Source organism: Oncorhynchus keta, chromosome 35 (assembly GCF_023373465.1).
Source record: "Oncorhynchus keta strain PuntledgeMale-10-30-2019 chromosome 35, Oket_V2, whole genome shotgun sequence".
Classification (NCBI taxonomy): Eukaryota; Metazoa; Chordata; class Actinopteri; order Salmoniformes; family Salmonidae; genus Oncorhynchus; species Oncorhynchus keta.
The window spans coordinates 35,157,851-35,173,324 of NC_068455.1; the positions used below are offsets into that span (position 1 = coordinate 35,157,851).

Sequence of the window (15,474 nt, forward strand, 5' to 3'; positions counted from 1 at the left end):
TAACATTTGAATGTTGGAGCCGTACCGTAGGGTTTCATTGTAGGCTATAAAACAGAGTTCCATGCGCAATGGAGCAAGTGCTCCTCTCGTGACATCAATGATATATATCAGCTGCGATAGCTCTCTGACATGCAATTGAAAGACACTGAATGAAGAGGCAACAACCTCTATCACAGAACTTGCAAATCACATCAGCCTTTTTGAAGCTTTGAACCAACCATTGTCATGAAACCCAATTGGGCCTGCTCGAGGACCTTTCTAACCAGGATTTCAGCCAGTGCTCAATTCTCATCTAGCATACCCCCGGCCCCAAACGAATAACTATCATCACACAAAGATTGAATTGAAACAAAGTTAGGAAATATACAATCAAATGTCCATACCTGTGAAATACGGTGGATGCTTACTGGCAAGCTAGGAGCCCAATGTGGAACCTCGCGTTCAGCCTTCTGCAAAGGGCTGGAGACATCACGGCATTTATTTGAGCTCAAACTCTGTCACTGTTGACTTTAGCACAAAGCAAAGATTTCACTGCCCCGCTAGTTAAAAAAAAAGAAGATTATTTTACCGAGATATCGATCAGTGTGCTAAAAAAATAATCAGTTACGCATTATGTCTAAAATGAAGAGAACGAAATTGAATGTCTGTGTACATTTACTGAGCGGTGACGTCCTCTTCAAAGTTTACACTCCTACAATTTGGTTGTGCATGTACTTCCTATATTGTGGGCATAGCCTCCACTCCATTGTTTACTGCCTTTGTTTATTCGCAGATCACGGGTGTTTAAAGTACGATTTGTGAGAGGGACTGGAGAATAAACGCATGCACCCTTTACGTGTTCAGAAGGTGATGCAGTGTCCTATCTGGCAAAGGGACAAACTCCCTGCCCTTGGATTTCTAAGTACACCGGCAGGGGCTTGGTATCCCCCCGTCCGTGGAGGAAAATAATTGGTGTCTTGCCGTTTTGGGAATGTAAGGATTTTGAATCATTTCGACTATAACTATATCTTATCTTTAGGCTCATTGAGAAGGCATCTCTCAGTAGTTTAAAAGTACCCCTAGACAATGGCTTAGTGATACAGAACAAAGCAGGCGGAGCATCACATTCAGTAAGTAGACTGTTCTCAATCAGCCCCCTTCCCCACAACTTTTCTCTGACCCCACGGGACACTTTTATGTGATAATTAAACACTTTTCATCCAAAGATCTCAACATGAGTGTCTTCCATCAGGGGGGACTTACTGTGTGTGCGTGCGTGCGTGTGTGTGTGTGTGTGTGTGTGTGTGTGTGCACGATTTACTGATGAATACGTTTCATAATGCATTTTAAGGTTGTAACATGACTAAAGACATGACTAAAGCAAAAGCCGTGTGCCGAGGATAGAGCCCTTATCGCATGAAGAACATTTTAACATTGCTGTTGTTGTTTCTGCTATCTGACATTGAGCCGCCCCTAACTGTTGTTGATATCACGTTTGAAAAGATCGTTAGCATAATATTATGATAGAAAACACATGCCTGTGTTGAGCTGAGTTGGATATTGTTGTTTGGTGCATGTCCTCACTTCTATAGCATAGCTTGACTGCTTGTGACCATTTTCAACGCCTATCCTTGTCTCTGCCCTCCATCCACCCCTATTTCACCACTGTCACTTGGAATCAAAGTTTGTCACATATCCTACAGCTAGTTAATATACGTTATGTTGTTTGCTAAATATCTAGGAGCCATGTGGATAAATAGGTCAATTTTTCTGGTTTCTTTCGCGTAGGAATTGTGTGAATATGAATTATATCATCATTTGCTTAATGATCATGTGGATGAAGATCGTTGTCAGTGATTGGGAGCATATTCAGTGAGTGGGCCTTCCTGTTATTTTTCAAGTAGGCTATAGCAGGCTATACTTAGTATTTATATGAATTTCATTAACATTTTAAATATTACAATATGATAGATGGAATTAGATGAAACATCTTTGGCCAAAGTGAGTATAGTCCACTTGTCACCCATTGGAGACATAAAGAAACACATAAGATAGTTGTACGACTTTTTCTTTCTCCGGGGAAATGAAGGTGCAGATTAATAACTGCAATCCAAAATTTGAAAGAAATCGTAAATGTTCGATATTGTGCATAAACCTAGTGTTTTTTGTTGTTGTCAATTGTCAACATTTTACCACTTATCAATAGGCCTATAGTTTGCTCTTTATGTTTTCGAAAATGGTTTGGTCATTGAGAGGATCCAAACTTATTTTCCCTCCATCCTCACTACACAACTAGATGATCAGTATCGTTATGAGCACACAGCTCACCAAATAAAATGCGCCTTTTCGTGGTGTTTAAAGATGTAACTCCTCCTAAATATTATTTTATTGGACACAACGGAACACTTTTATAAGAGTGAAGACCTGAAAAAAATATTGTCATCTTAAATGATTTGGCATATCTGAAGCTGCCAATGCTGCATATTACTAGGTCTACTACTACTACTACTACTACTACTACTACCACTACTACTTCTACTACCACTACCACTACTTCTACTACTACTACTACTTCTACTTCTACAACTAATAATAATAATAATACCAATGCTACTAATACTACTAATGCTAATAATAATAATACTAATAGTACTACTACTACAACTACTACTACTAATAATAATAATAATACAAATGCTACTACTACTACTAATAATAATAATAATACGAATAGTACTACTACTTCTAAATCTACAACTACTACTACTAATAATAATACTAATGCTACTAATACTACTACTACTAATAATAATAATAATGCTACTAATACTAATACTACTAATAATAATACAAATGCTACTAATACTACTAATACTACTACTAATAATAATAATAATACCAATACTACTAACGCTACTAATACTACTACTACTACTAATAATAATAATAGGCCTATTATTTGATTGATGCGTAATACCAACTGTATAAATAACAAAATTGTGTTCAGAAAAAAATCCAAATAACACTTTAATATAGATTCTGTTCTTGTCGTCCACTACAAGAACACACATTTACAAGCCATAAATAAGAATTACACAAATGATTGAAGAACTTCAGTCTCCCACGATGCATTTAAATTCATTTAAGAATCCCGGTAGGTAGGGCCTATACAGATGCATTTTACACTAGGCTTATTGTCTTTTGGTCCATTCTTAACGCCGCATTTTGAACACATTTTGCCACATTATTATTAACATCCCTTTACAAAATAATTACTAAACCAACTTGACAACTAAATCAGTGGGAAACGTCAAAAATATATGGAATAGTCCTACATGCACAAACTATCATTTTACAAATGTACAAATTGCTGGAAAGAGTCCGTTTTCTGTTTGGGGACTGAGTTTATGAGGAGTTCATAATAGGCCTGGAGTAGACGCCTTGATAGTAAGATGCGTCAGCGGGTATTGACGAGGAATCTAAACCCACTTTTCCCATTGAACCCATGGACAGCGCCCCGGCCATGGGGGAACCGTAGCCAGAATAGTGCATCACCTGCTCGTAAGTCTTTAGGTCCATTTTGTGATGCTGTTGCTCCGAAGACATGAGGTTGTTGATGGAGAAGGGGTGGTTGAACGAGTAGTGATGCTCGGGTTTCAGGTGCGCTTCGTGTGCGAGGACCGAGTGATGCTGGGACATGAGGTGCCCATGCACCTGGGAGTGGGACACCGGTGAGGCGGCGTGCTCCGGACTCAGAGCCTGGATAGACTTCATGTCTGACAGAGACCTTTTGTGATCGTTGGGGGAGGAGTTGGAATGGGGGGACTCGTTGCCGTTGCAACTCTCCGAGCTGCTGTTCGAGCCGCCCTCGGATGTCTTCCTTCCTGACTCCTTGCACATCTTCTTTTGGCCGTCACACTTAAACCGCTTCTGCCTCCTCAGATAGCAGCCGTTCTCGAACATGTTCCCCGAATCCGGGTGGAGTGTCCAAAACGAGCCCTTACCGGGCTTATCCGGAGATCTAGGCACTTTGAGGAAACAATCATTGAACGATAGAGAATGGCGAATTGAGTTCTGCCAGCGTTGCTGGTTCTGTCGGTAAAACGGGAAAAGATCCATGATCCACTGATAGACCTCGGCCAGCGTCAGCATCTTGCTGGGGGACTGTTGGATAGCCATAGTGATGAGAGAAATGTAAGAGTACGGGGGCTTGGCGTGAGTGTAGCTCCTCCGGTATGTCTTCGGGTCCCTAGATCTGTTGATGCTGGACTGTCCATACATGGGGCTCATGGCGTTCATGTTGGCGTAGGACGTAAGGGAGTTCATGGACGGAGGCGCGGTCATGGGGCTCATGCTGGGGCTGAGCGTGGCGCTCATGGCTGTCATGCCAGCGCCCATGCCGTTCATGGCTCCGGTGCCCGGTGACATTCCGGTCATGGAGGGACTCATTGCCGTGTTGACATAGGACATGTTCATGGGATTGGTTGTCATGTTGGCCGTGGTGCTCATGCCCGACATGCTCATGTAGGTGTTCATTGAGTTCATGCCCAGGCCTGTGTTCATGTTACCAACCGAGGTGTAACACTGGAAAGCAAGACAGAAAACAAGTATTGTTAGCCTGTTTGAGATTTTCGGGAAGGGTTGATAGTGTTCATGTGTAGTGAACCTAATAAAGCTATGATAATAACATAATATCAAATATATCAGCAAAAATGATAACAACCAGCAAAACTATGATAATCAGTATTATTATAATGGTAAACATAAATGATCGAAATTGACGTCAAAGCAAGCAATCCCGGCGCAGTTCCATCTTCTGAAATCCAATGCTAAATTTGGTAAAGCAAATTGCTTGACAGAAATATAATTTCACTCGATGATGTGACCAGTAGCTTAAATGTCTAGCCTACATCAAGGAAGTAAAAACGAAGAATTGTCACCATATCTTACGTCAGGTAATCAGCTTAAATACAAAGAGAAAATTGATTAAATTGTTCTAGTGTGTGGACAATATTATAGAACATGCAACACAAATATTTGAATTCATCGTTCACCAATCAAAACGGTTAAACAAATGTTTGCTCATTGGGTAAAATGACACAACTATGTATGATTTTGTAAAGATAAATGTAGACATATGGAATTACAATCTGAGTAAAAAGTTTCCCCTACATGTCAAGCACAACTTCGTTAGGATAGTGCCGTGCGTAGAGATGGGGCAGGATTTGGAGGCGCCTCAAGTCAATATTTGATCACAAAGTTAATATTATCTCTGGGCTAATATTGAGTTGTATAAAATGGGATCGGCTGCAGACGAAAAAAAATATTTAAGGTACCCACCTCGGGCTCTCCGTAGTAGGTGCTCCAGTCTGTGTGTTCGTGTCCTTCCATTTTAACTGCTCCAAGCATCATGGAAGTTCCGAATAGTTGTCAAACCGTTTCTTCGCAGAAGAAATGGCAAAACGCGCTCTAACAAACGGTGATTTGGGACCACGGGGTATTCGGGTCGTTGGTAGGATCCTTAGTCAAGGACTGGCGCATGTGTGTCTTTCAGCCAGCCGTGCCCACGGGCGCTGAAAAGCGTCTGATGATGACCGGAGTTCAAATGACGTTCTGAGCTGGCTGTAAACTCTATGATATAGCTCTGTGCGCCAGGCGAGCCTCCAATCCCTACTTCTTCACTTGCCCTATTTGAATAATCTCATCACACCTAGGCGTTAGCCTCCTCGATTTGCCCCCCTATTGTACACCTGCGCTGAATAAAAACAACAGTCTCATATAAAAATATTCATTATAATCTTATTGAATTTCAGAAAGGGGGGGTTAATTGCTGTTTTGGCGCTGCTTTTTTATCATGCGTTATTTCTCTTGTGATGTTCTTTTCAGACGTTGCTTGAAAAATGAATTTAAATGCATCTTAATTGTTTTTCTTCCCTACCACCAAGGACCTAGATTTAGTTGAGTATTTGACGAGGTAATGTACTATTTCATTAGTCTACTCGATCTTATCGAAGTCTACTCCATCTTAAGCCACCCAATTTCATATAGCTTTGGTAAAGTGATAGAGAAATTATTTAGTTTAAGTTTGATCCATTAGTCTGAATCATTCGTAGCCTAAGCAATTCAGGTTTCACAACCAGTTTTACGGTAAAAACGTATATTATTGTCCCCTTAAGAATAATATTGATATTTTCAACCTCAATTGCAAGCCATAACAACATACGGCCCTAATATGTAGCCTATATCAAAACATATTGCCAGGTTTTTGCATTTTACAATTTCAAGATAATATTCACTTGGTAGCTTCTATTGCTATTAAATGTGTGGACTAAAATAGGAAAGAGAACGTGTCGTCCGTGAACGCGCGTGTGTGTCAAGGTGTGGACTATTGATTTCCCAGGACACAAGCGCTAGATACCTTAAACAAAGTAAAGTTTATTCAATGTGTTTGAGCACTGACGATTTAACGGATTGCCTCGATGTCGGCTGATAGGCTTTAGGAAAAAAAGTAAGAATGATTTAGGCTAGAATAAAATCAATCCAGCCACTAACGAATTTACAGTTTGGTGTAGTCTAGGGAATAGGGCATGGCCTATTTGAAATTATAAAATTAAAATAAAGTACAACAAATATGAAAAAGAAACATTTAAAATCATGGCAGATAAATGACAAATAGGCCTAATCAGTAATAACATGTTCCATGTTTTTTTCACTACAGATCTCATAAAACATAATAATAATGGCCATGTCTTAAGGTTTCCTTATTATTTAGAATTATTTATATGTTTTTGTGATAATGTATTAGTGTTGTGCGCGAGAACAATTAGAGGAAGATTTACGTTTCAGCGCCCTCTCTTGGTTATATTTGTCCAACAATAATTGTTAGTGGTGCATTAGACTACGTACAGAAAACAACACCCTCTAAAATCTCTATAGCCTATCGTTACATTAATTAATCAACTAGCCTATAGAATATAACTTCCTATCTTATTTACCGGATCAAAGTGAGGACACAGAATGGTGCCAGCCACGTGCCGTTGGTTGAACATCTATTTGACTGCATATAGATGTAAGAGCATAACTATCGGTAAAACCCCATTAGTAAAGGAGAGTAAACCATTCGGTGTTGACGAGGGGACAACAGACCGTCTGCTTAACTTGGAAATGAGATCATGACCACCCCTTGGTGTGTCTAAGGACCACATAGCCTACACATTCAACACAGTTACTTCCATTTATTGAGAGGCGTAATATAAGCCGAAATCGTCATGGTATAGACATTGAAAAGTATTGTTCTTATAAAAATAAAAATAAATTATTTTTTGCATTACAATGTTTTAAAAAAGCTGAGCATTGCAATATTCATGCTGACGTTGTTGGATCACTTCAGGTGCTATCTAGAACCTAGAAGGGTTCTTAGGCTGCAGGTCCTCATAGGATAAACCTTTGAAAAACCCTTTTTGGGTCAAGGTAGAACCCTTTCCACATAGGGTTCCACACAGAACCCAAAAGTTTATTTTTTATTTGACCTTTATTTAACTAGGCAGGTCAGTTAAGAACAAATTCTTATTTACAATGATGGTCTAGGAACAGCGGCTTAACTGCCTTGTTCAGGGGTAGAAAAACATATTTGTTACCATGTCAGCTTGGGGATTTCATCGAGCAGTCGTTCTGTTACTGGCCCACTGCTCTAACCACTAGGCTACCTGCCTGGAACCCAAAAAGGTTTTACCTGGAACCAAAAAGGGTTTCGATTGGGGACAGCCAAAGAACCATTTTGGAAACCTTTTTTATAAGTGTTGAGTTCTGAATACATTGTGTCCATGACAACTATAGGTCATTGACCTCTTTCCCAACTGTACATAAATATGGTAAAATGTGACTGGCCATACTATCACAAAGTAATGTTCTTAAAAAAAAACATGCTATAAATGACAATATGACCAATGTTCTTGTAAAATATTTAGCTAATTCTGGAGTTAATTGTTAACCAGCGTATCCCCTTCCCCATGTCTTCACACATTTGTTCATTACTATAAAAACAAAAACTATAATATAACGTTATTATGTCCATATTGATTGGGAAAAATATGCACTGAATAAAACACAATGGACTTGTTTCCAACCTGGTCCCTGATGGAAAACAATATACAGACTAAACACAAGACAACCACAATAATCAGTACAAAACAGCACTATACAACATATAACAAATACATCAATCAATAATAAAATAGTCAATTTATCCTAATCTCATCATTTGTCTACAAACATTAGACATCAATATTTTTATATCATTATTTTATATATAACAGCTAAAATGGCCTCTGGGCCAGACCTCTGGGCCAGACTTCTTTCTGCCTGCAACAATGGATGTAGACCATTTTAACAAACTTGCATATGCATCAATCCTTTGTAATGTGTGAGATGGAGGTGAGTGCAATGGGTGATTTGTCCAATGGGTGACAGAAAAGGATATCCCACTTTTTCCCCACCTTTTTCAGAAGGGGTTGTGCTATAATACTTCAGCGCTGGCATTGCAGTGCAATATCCCGCTAGCTGGTTCTCACCTTTCTGCCACCATACAAGAGGAATACTGGTTGTACAATATGTTACATGGCCAGTCTCACTAGGGACTCTACAAACTGCATGGTATTGGATCTTTATGGTTCAGGGTCTTTAAAAACTGGATGGTACTGGATGGTCAGCTTCACATCAGGGCACTTTATGCTTTGATTTTATGGAGATTTTGGCTTCTATTCTCAGCCAATTTGATATTCATACCAGGTACTGACTGGAAGCTAAGGGGATATGGCAGCTCTTGGGGGATAGGCTACATGTATTTCTTGTCTGCCCCCATGAATGAAACATTGAATATGAATTTAAGTCTCTCACCCACAGGTGCACAGCTCCAGCCTTCAAAGGCCGCTTTCAAACACTGTGGCCCTAACGGACCGGAGTTGAACACTCCAGCCCTTACCACACTAGAGATTCCCTTGTGGACCAATGGAAAGGTGACAGTCTGACACCTGGTTGTGCTATTACAACACACCTTCAATTACATAATCATATCACGCCATCATATCACAAAGCCTAGTTCTCTGGATCCCCTTCGCCTCAGGGTCATCCTAAGAGGTACTTGGAAACAGAGCTGGGCTGGGGGATGGAAACTGGGTGCGCTCCTCTCTGCTCTGTGAGAAAGGTAGGACCATCTAACATTCCTTCAAACACCCAGAAGTTGTTGGCAGAAATGTGTTGCTTCAAGCTTCGCTTTCAGAGTAGGATTTCTTGCCACTGTGCTGCTTCAGTTTTCAGCGAGCTTTAAAGATTCACTTTAGTTTCCCCCTTTTCAAGTTTTTGTTGCCTTACCCCATACAAAACACTGGGGTCAATAAGTTAAGCTTGTGATTCGTAAAAATAAAATTAATAAAGTGAGCCTCTTTCTTCGGAAAGCGATGGAAAAATGTTTGCTGCCAAGTGCCTGTGGTGACAGTAAACATTCCAGAACAGGCCCGGAGTTTGGACTTCCCATTATCTGCCACAGCTGTGACAACGCTTGTTGGCTGCAGGTTTGCGGCTTGCCACAGTGTGTTTACCTGGAAATGAATCTGAAAAGCGACTAGACTGGGAAGGCACACAACCCGGCTAAATAAATAGGCAGGACAGCCATAGTGATGTGATTCAGAGGGAGGGGGCAGCAGTTATTACACCGACTCACCCCACTGGGTCCTGGGGCAAACACGGGCACAAATGGCCTAAGGATTTCCTCAAATACGCACCTTTGGATATTGAGAGGAATGCGCTCGGGAATGCCATGCAATAGCCTACGTTTTATGTGTGCTGTATCCAGGGCCTGGCAATTACATTTGTGCTACTTTTCTCTTGTCATGTAGAAAGGAGGCCTAAGCTGAGTGATGATCTGTATCGATCCAACTTGGTGTTTGTCTACCCAGTGGACCACAGGAGGAGATATCATGGGATCCAACATCTTGAGAGTGGCTAACATCAGATGGCATCTCAAAAAGGTTAAGAGAAAAGGACTTACAGTAATACAAGGACATAATACATCAATAACTACATAGAGTGTACAAAACATTAGGAACACCTTCCTAATAGTGAGTTGCACCCCCCTATCCTCTCAGAACAGCCTCAATTTGTCGGGGCATGGACTCTACAAGGTGTCGAAAGCACACATACACAATCCAAGTCTGATTTGTCTCAAGGTTTAACAATCCTTCTTCAACCTGTCTCCTCCCCTTCATCTACACTGATTGAAGTGGATTTAACAGGTGACATCAATAAGGGATCATATTTTTCACCTGAATTCACCTGGTCAGTCTATGTCATGGAAAGAGCAGGTGTTCCTAATGTTTTGTACACTCAGTGTATAATGTGGGGAGCATTATTTGTGAAGTTAGTTACTGAACAATTCTTATCTTTGTCTATGAGCCTCTATTTTTGCTAACATATTGTACAGTAGCTTGGACACAATACATTTGCGTAGTGCTCCAGGTCTGATTATGTTATGTTAAACCATCTGAATGGATGTGTATTGGGCAAAATATTTAATATTGCCCAATTATCCATTGTTATTCATTAGAAGTGAACTGCAATGTCAATACACATTTCATCACAGACAGAAGGCAATTAAACATGAGGCAAAGTAGTGCTATGCTAATTAACTTGGTGTGATCCCATGGGAAGAACTGTGTCTAATGTCACTCCAACAAACCTGATAATCAGTCAGCTAATGTCCTTCGCACTCACCTGCCATGGTCTCAGAAAACAGGCACCAATCAGGAAGGCTGATTGGAAATGAATCCAACAGTTAATGGCCCATCTAATGGTAAACATTATCAAGGGATTTCTCCAAAAGCCGCTAACACCTGGTTGGATTCATACATAGGGAATAGTTGGGGATCATATGATTCACCACATGCAGACATTTTGATAGTCTGAAACTTAAAATATTATTGTAATCATCACAACGACTTGAGATCTTGAAATCCATGGAGCTGAAGCTGAGAAACATCAGGGCCTTTAGAAAATATTTGGTTATACATCTGATGGCATTTGACCATTTCCTTTTCCACCAGTCCCATATCTGCATCTGTCCTCTCTCTATTCCAGGCTGATGGAAAACGTCATGTTTGGGATTATCTCTGACACAGCCACGGCTGACCTGAGCCTGCCACCAGAGATGCAGAGCCTTTCATTTGGCCCCCCACAAGATCCCACCGCGTCAGAGGCAGAAATACATTTCTACAGCCACACCAGACTACCTCTGTTTATAAGTCATGTGCGTGAGTTAACAGAATAAGGTGAAATGAAAAGATGGTGCATCTGTTGAGCGCTGATATACAATACTAGTCAAAAGTTTGGACACACCTACTCATTCAAGGGTTTTTCTTTATTTTTACTCTACATTGTAGAATAATAGTGAAGAAATGAATACTATAAAATAACACATATGGAATCATGTAGTAACCAAAAAAGTGTTCAACGAATCAAAATATATTTGAGATTCTTCAAAGTAGCACTCCATCGCTCTCCTTCTTGATGTGTTTTGAGTCATTGTCCTGTTGAAAAACAAGTCATAGTCCCACGCCCAAGTGGTGCAGCAGTCTAAGGCACTGCATCTCAGTGCAAGAAGTGTCATTACAGTCCCTGGTTCGATTCCAGGCTGTATCACATCTGGCTGTGATTGGGAGTACCATAGGGCAGCGTACAATTGGCCCAGCGTCGTCCAGGTTTGGCTGAGGTTAGGCCGTAATTGTAAATAAGAATTTGTTCTTAACGGACTTGCCTAGTTAAATAAAAATTGAAATAAGTGAAATCCAGATGGGATGGTGGTAGCCATGCTTGTTAAGTGTGCCTTGAATTCTAAATAAAATCATGAAGGCCTGATTCACACAGTCTCCTCTGAACAGTTGATATTGAGATGCATCTGTTACTTGAACTCTGTGAAGCATTTATTTGGGCTGCAATTTCTGAGGCTGGTAACTCTAATGAACTTATCCTCTACAGCAGAGGTAACTCTGAGCCTTCCTTTCCTGTGGTGGTCCCACGAGAGCCAGTTTCATCATAGCGCTTGATGGTTTTTGCGAATGCACTTGAAGAAACTTTCAAAGTTCTTGACATTTTCCATATTGACTGACCTTCATGTCTTAAAGTTATGATGGACTGTCATTTCTCTTTGTTTATTTGAGCTGTTCTTGCCATAATATGAACTTGGTATTTTACCAAATAGGGCAATCTTCTGTATCTTCTCACCTTGTCACAACACAACTGATTGCCTCAAACGCATTAAGAAGGAAATAAATTCCACAATTTAACTTTTAACAAGACACACCTGTTAATTGAAATGCATTCCTGCTGACTACCTCATGAAGCTGTTTGAGAGAATGCTAAGAGAATGCCAAGAGTGTGCAAAGCTGTTATCAAAGCAAAGGGTCAAGGATCTCAACTATAAAATATACAGTATTTTGATTTTTTAAAACTTTTTCGGTTACTACATCATTCCATATGTGTTATTTCATAGTTTTGGTGTCTTCACTATTATTCTACAATGTAGAAAACAGAAAAAACAACAAAAAAACCTGGAATGTGTAGGTGTGTTAACTTTTGACTGGTACTGTATGTTCAGGAGTAGTCCAGCATCCTTCCTGTATTTTCCGGTAGCAATCCATATGTAGATGTGTATATGGGTCTTTTGTAGTGTTTACTGAGGAACATTGCGGGGGCCGGCTATGTAATGAAGAGGGCTCAAAGAGATCTCCCTCCGTGTCACTCCAGGAGCTCGGCGATAAAGCCTCCCTGCCGGCCCAACAACATAAGTGTCCAATCTGTGTTTGCTTACCCATGAACACCCTTGGCAGAGTCTTGCGGAGCCCGTAAATGTGGCCTTTTTACAGGCCCTGACAGCTAACAGGCCATTGGCAAAGGAGGCCCAATGACACGGCCACTCAACAGATTAGCACCTCATCAGCCTCCTGCAGCTTGGAACAAATATGGCCCTGCTTCACATAAAACACAATGGGTCCACCACTGCTAAACAGCCGCTCAGCAGGGGAGCACCCCACAAAACTTCCTGCTCTGCCCTTTCTCCAGGCCGCAGCTGTACCAGGGGCCCTTCCCTTCCCCACCCCGACACCAATTGGCAAGATGTGTGTATTTCAGGTGAGCAAATATTGCCACTTGCCTGAGAGTTCAATGGCCATCCCTTTCAGGGGTTGCGTATTGTGCCTGTTTGCAGGAGGGTATATGTGTGGCCCTCACAGGAGCCCTGCAAGGGCATGGGAAACCTTCAGCCACAGCTGTGCTCAGCAAATCTAACACTCCAATATACTTCATCTGCATTTACTACCATTGAGGAAATCCTTCCTGACTCTATTTCCTGCAGTCATCTCAAAATCATAATAGACATTAAACTGGTGTCATCCTCCACAGTCATGATACTGTAGTATATAAAGAAGTAAACCTGGACGTGCTCTCTTTTGTATTCTTCTGACTCCAATGGTCAGATATTGCTTCTGGCATTGCATAGTGGAAACCTGACTTTAGTGACAAACCCATGTTATGAATCCTAATTGATTATCTCTTCTCTAACTTACATGCTACTTTATTAGCCTATGGGGAAAATGGCCACTTACTGTATGCTACTGCCATGACTGGTAAAGAGACAGAGGAATTGAAAATTGATCTTGTCATCCACTTGCCATTTTTAAAACACCTTTGTCCCTAATACACATACGCAAAGGTGTAAATGACCAGAGTCGTTGCTTTCAATTCTCACCTGGGCCTTAATGTGGGAAAAAGATGTGGGAAATAAAAACTGTAGGCTGTGAGATTGCATTAGAGATTGGAGACATGGACTTTTGTCCTCCAGGAAGGACAGAGTAAACAAACACATAGGGAATGTTCAAAGACTACATAACTACAACATTGAAATAAGCATGTCCATTTATTTGTCAGTTTATACAATGTCTCATAGAATCTAACCAACTTAAAACATGTTTGTGATAACAGAGTACTAGTAGTTCATATGGTTAGGTGCTCTTTGGTTTCCTAGGCTGTCTGGTAAGGGTACCTTAGTATATTTTGGATGGTTTATAATAGACTATATCCAACACATTTTTTTAAACAAGTATTTGAGTGTTTCAAGTTTCTTCACACTATGTCATTAATGGCTAATCAGATGACGCGTGGCAGGATGGAAGGATGCTGAGAGCTACAACACAGTCTGTCCTGAGTGGAAGACTTCTGAATGGCAGCGAAATGCTACTATCATCTTAAAGATATTTCTGATTAGCTTAGATAAAGACTAGGGCTATAACAAAGTGTATTGGGGCTCGTGGTGCTCTGTGATATAGTTTTGAGGCAGTTGTATCACCCAGAAGTCACTCAAGGCCTGTCCTGTCCTGAGAGGGTTCCTCTGTCATCACACTGAAATGGAACTGGCCCACGGTGCAAACAAGATCTCTTCGCATCTCTCCCAAAGCCCCGACAAATCTTGTCTGTGAGGTGGTTTGCTGTTGTGTTGTTTGTTTGCTTGTCTGGTCTTATACCCGTGGACACCTGGCATGGAGAAGGAAATGAGAAGACGATAAGTGCAGTGAATCTCTTGAGCAAAGCTGGTACAAATACAAGCAGACATGAGGACGTCGCGAAGACAGACGTCCATCTCCATGATCCTTTGTTACATGAAAAAAAATGAATGGGTTTTTGTCACGTGAAATGCTTACTTGCGAGCCCTCCTCAACAAATGCAGTAATACTAATTATTATTATTATTATTATATTACTAAGTCATATAAAAGAAATACACACGAGAAAATAAAAAGGTAATCAAAAACGTGCTTGTGTAAGGGCATAGACAAAGGGTACGTGAAGAGGGTCAATTGTAATACCTGCTGTGTAGAAAAAATATATACATTTAATTCATTTAATGAGTCATGAAACATACATATATTCACAATATATCATTATATATATTGTGTGCAATATAAGCCGTCCGCATAGAGGCATATTGATTTTCTTTTGCTAAAGATGAAAAACATAATAAAGGGCATTATAACCAGTGGTGTGGGAGCTAGAAACAGAGCTGCCATGTCTATCAGTGCCATCTTCTTTTTAAAGTCATTCAGTAAAATGTAAGTTGAGAACTTAAGTCGTTTTTTTGGGGGGGGGGGATATCGGTACTTCTTTATTATTTATATTTTTGACAACTTATACTCCACTACATTCCTACAGAAAATATGTACTTTTTACTCATACATTTTCCCTGACACCCAAAAGTTCAGGCAGGGCAGCAATATGATTCTATTCACACAGCTATTAATATTACGCATTGTCAACCCTTCTGCCTCTGATTTGGAAGAATCACTTAAACACAAATACGGCACTTGTAAATTATGTCTGAGTGTTGGAAAATTGTGAAATCTGGTTAGCTTGATATAATAAATTTGATTAATAGAATTTACTTTGAACTTTTAAT

At 40.4% G+C, this 15,474-nt stretch overlaps 1 protein-coding gene and 2 long non-coding RNA genes across 5 annotated transcripts in view; 1 reads left to right on the forward strand and 2 right to left on the reverse strand.

Annotated features, from left to right (window-relative positions):
• Window positions 1-698, reverse strand: part of LOC118368429 (uncharacterized) — a 25,332-nt gene extending 24,634 nt beyond the window's left edge. The window contains exons 1-2 of one of the 3 annotated variants that reach the window (XR_004822330.2): window positions 653-667; window positions 384-539 (exon numbers count right to left, since the gene is read on the reverse strand). This is a non-coding gene — a long non-coding RNA (uncharacterized LOC118368429). Of the gene's footprint in view, window positions 1-383 lie in introns of all 3 variants that reach the window. The other 2 variants (XR_004822331.2, XR_004822329.2) reach the window with 2 other exon arrangements.
• LOC118368430 (uncharacterized) overlaps window positions 1-13,418 on the forward strand; it is a 21,588-nt gene extending 8,170 nt beyond the window's left edge. The window contains exons 2-4 of the long non-coding RNA XR_004822332.2: window positions 8,881-9,181; window positions 9,873-10,004; window positions 11,110-13,418. This is a non-coding gene — a long non-coding RNA (uncharacterized LOC118368430). The remainder of the gene's footprint in view (window positions 1-8,880; window positions 9,182-9,872; window positions 10,005-11,109) is intronic.
• LOC118368428 (hepatocyte nuclear factor 3-beta) lies at window positions 2,994-5,621 on the reverse strand. The gene is made up of 2 exons (XM_035752507.2): window positions 5,320-5,621; window positions 2,994-4,563 (listed from the first exon to the last, which is right to left on the reverse strand). The coding sequence occupies exons 1-2, from the start codon at window positions 5,389-5,391 to the stop codon at window positions 3,385-3,387; spliced, it is 1,251 nt and encodes a 416-aa protein (XP_035608400.1). The 5' UTR covers window positions 5,392-5,621; the 3' UTR covers window positions 2,994-3,384.
• Window positions 13,419-15,474: the final 2,056 nt, after the last annotated feature.

Bases quoted from the DNA above. Each gene is read 5' to 3' on its own strand.
- LOC118368428 (XM_035752507.2), bottom strand. From the start codon at position 5,391: ATGATGCTTGGAGCAGTTAAAATGGAAGGACACGAACACACAGACTGG. The intron at 4,564-5,319 runs GTGGGTACCTTA...CTTGCTTTCCAG, and splicing joins CCTACTACGGAGAGCCCGAG to TGTTACACCTCGGTTGGTAA.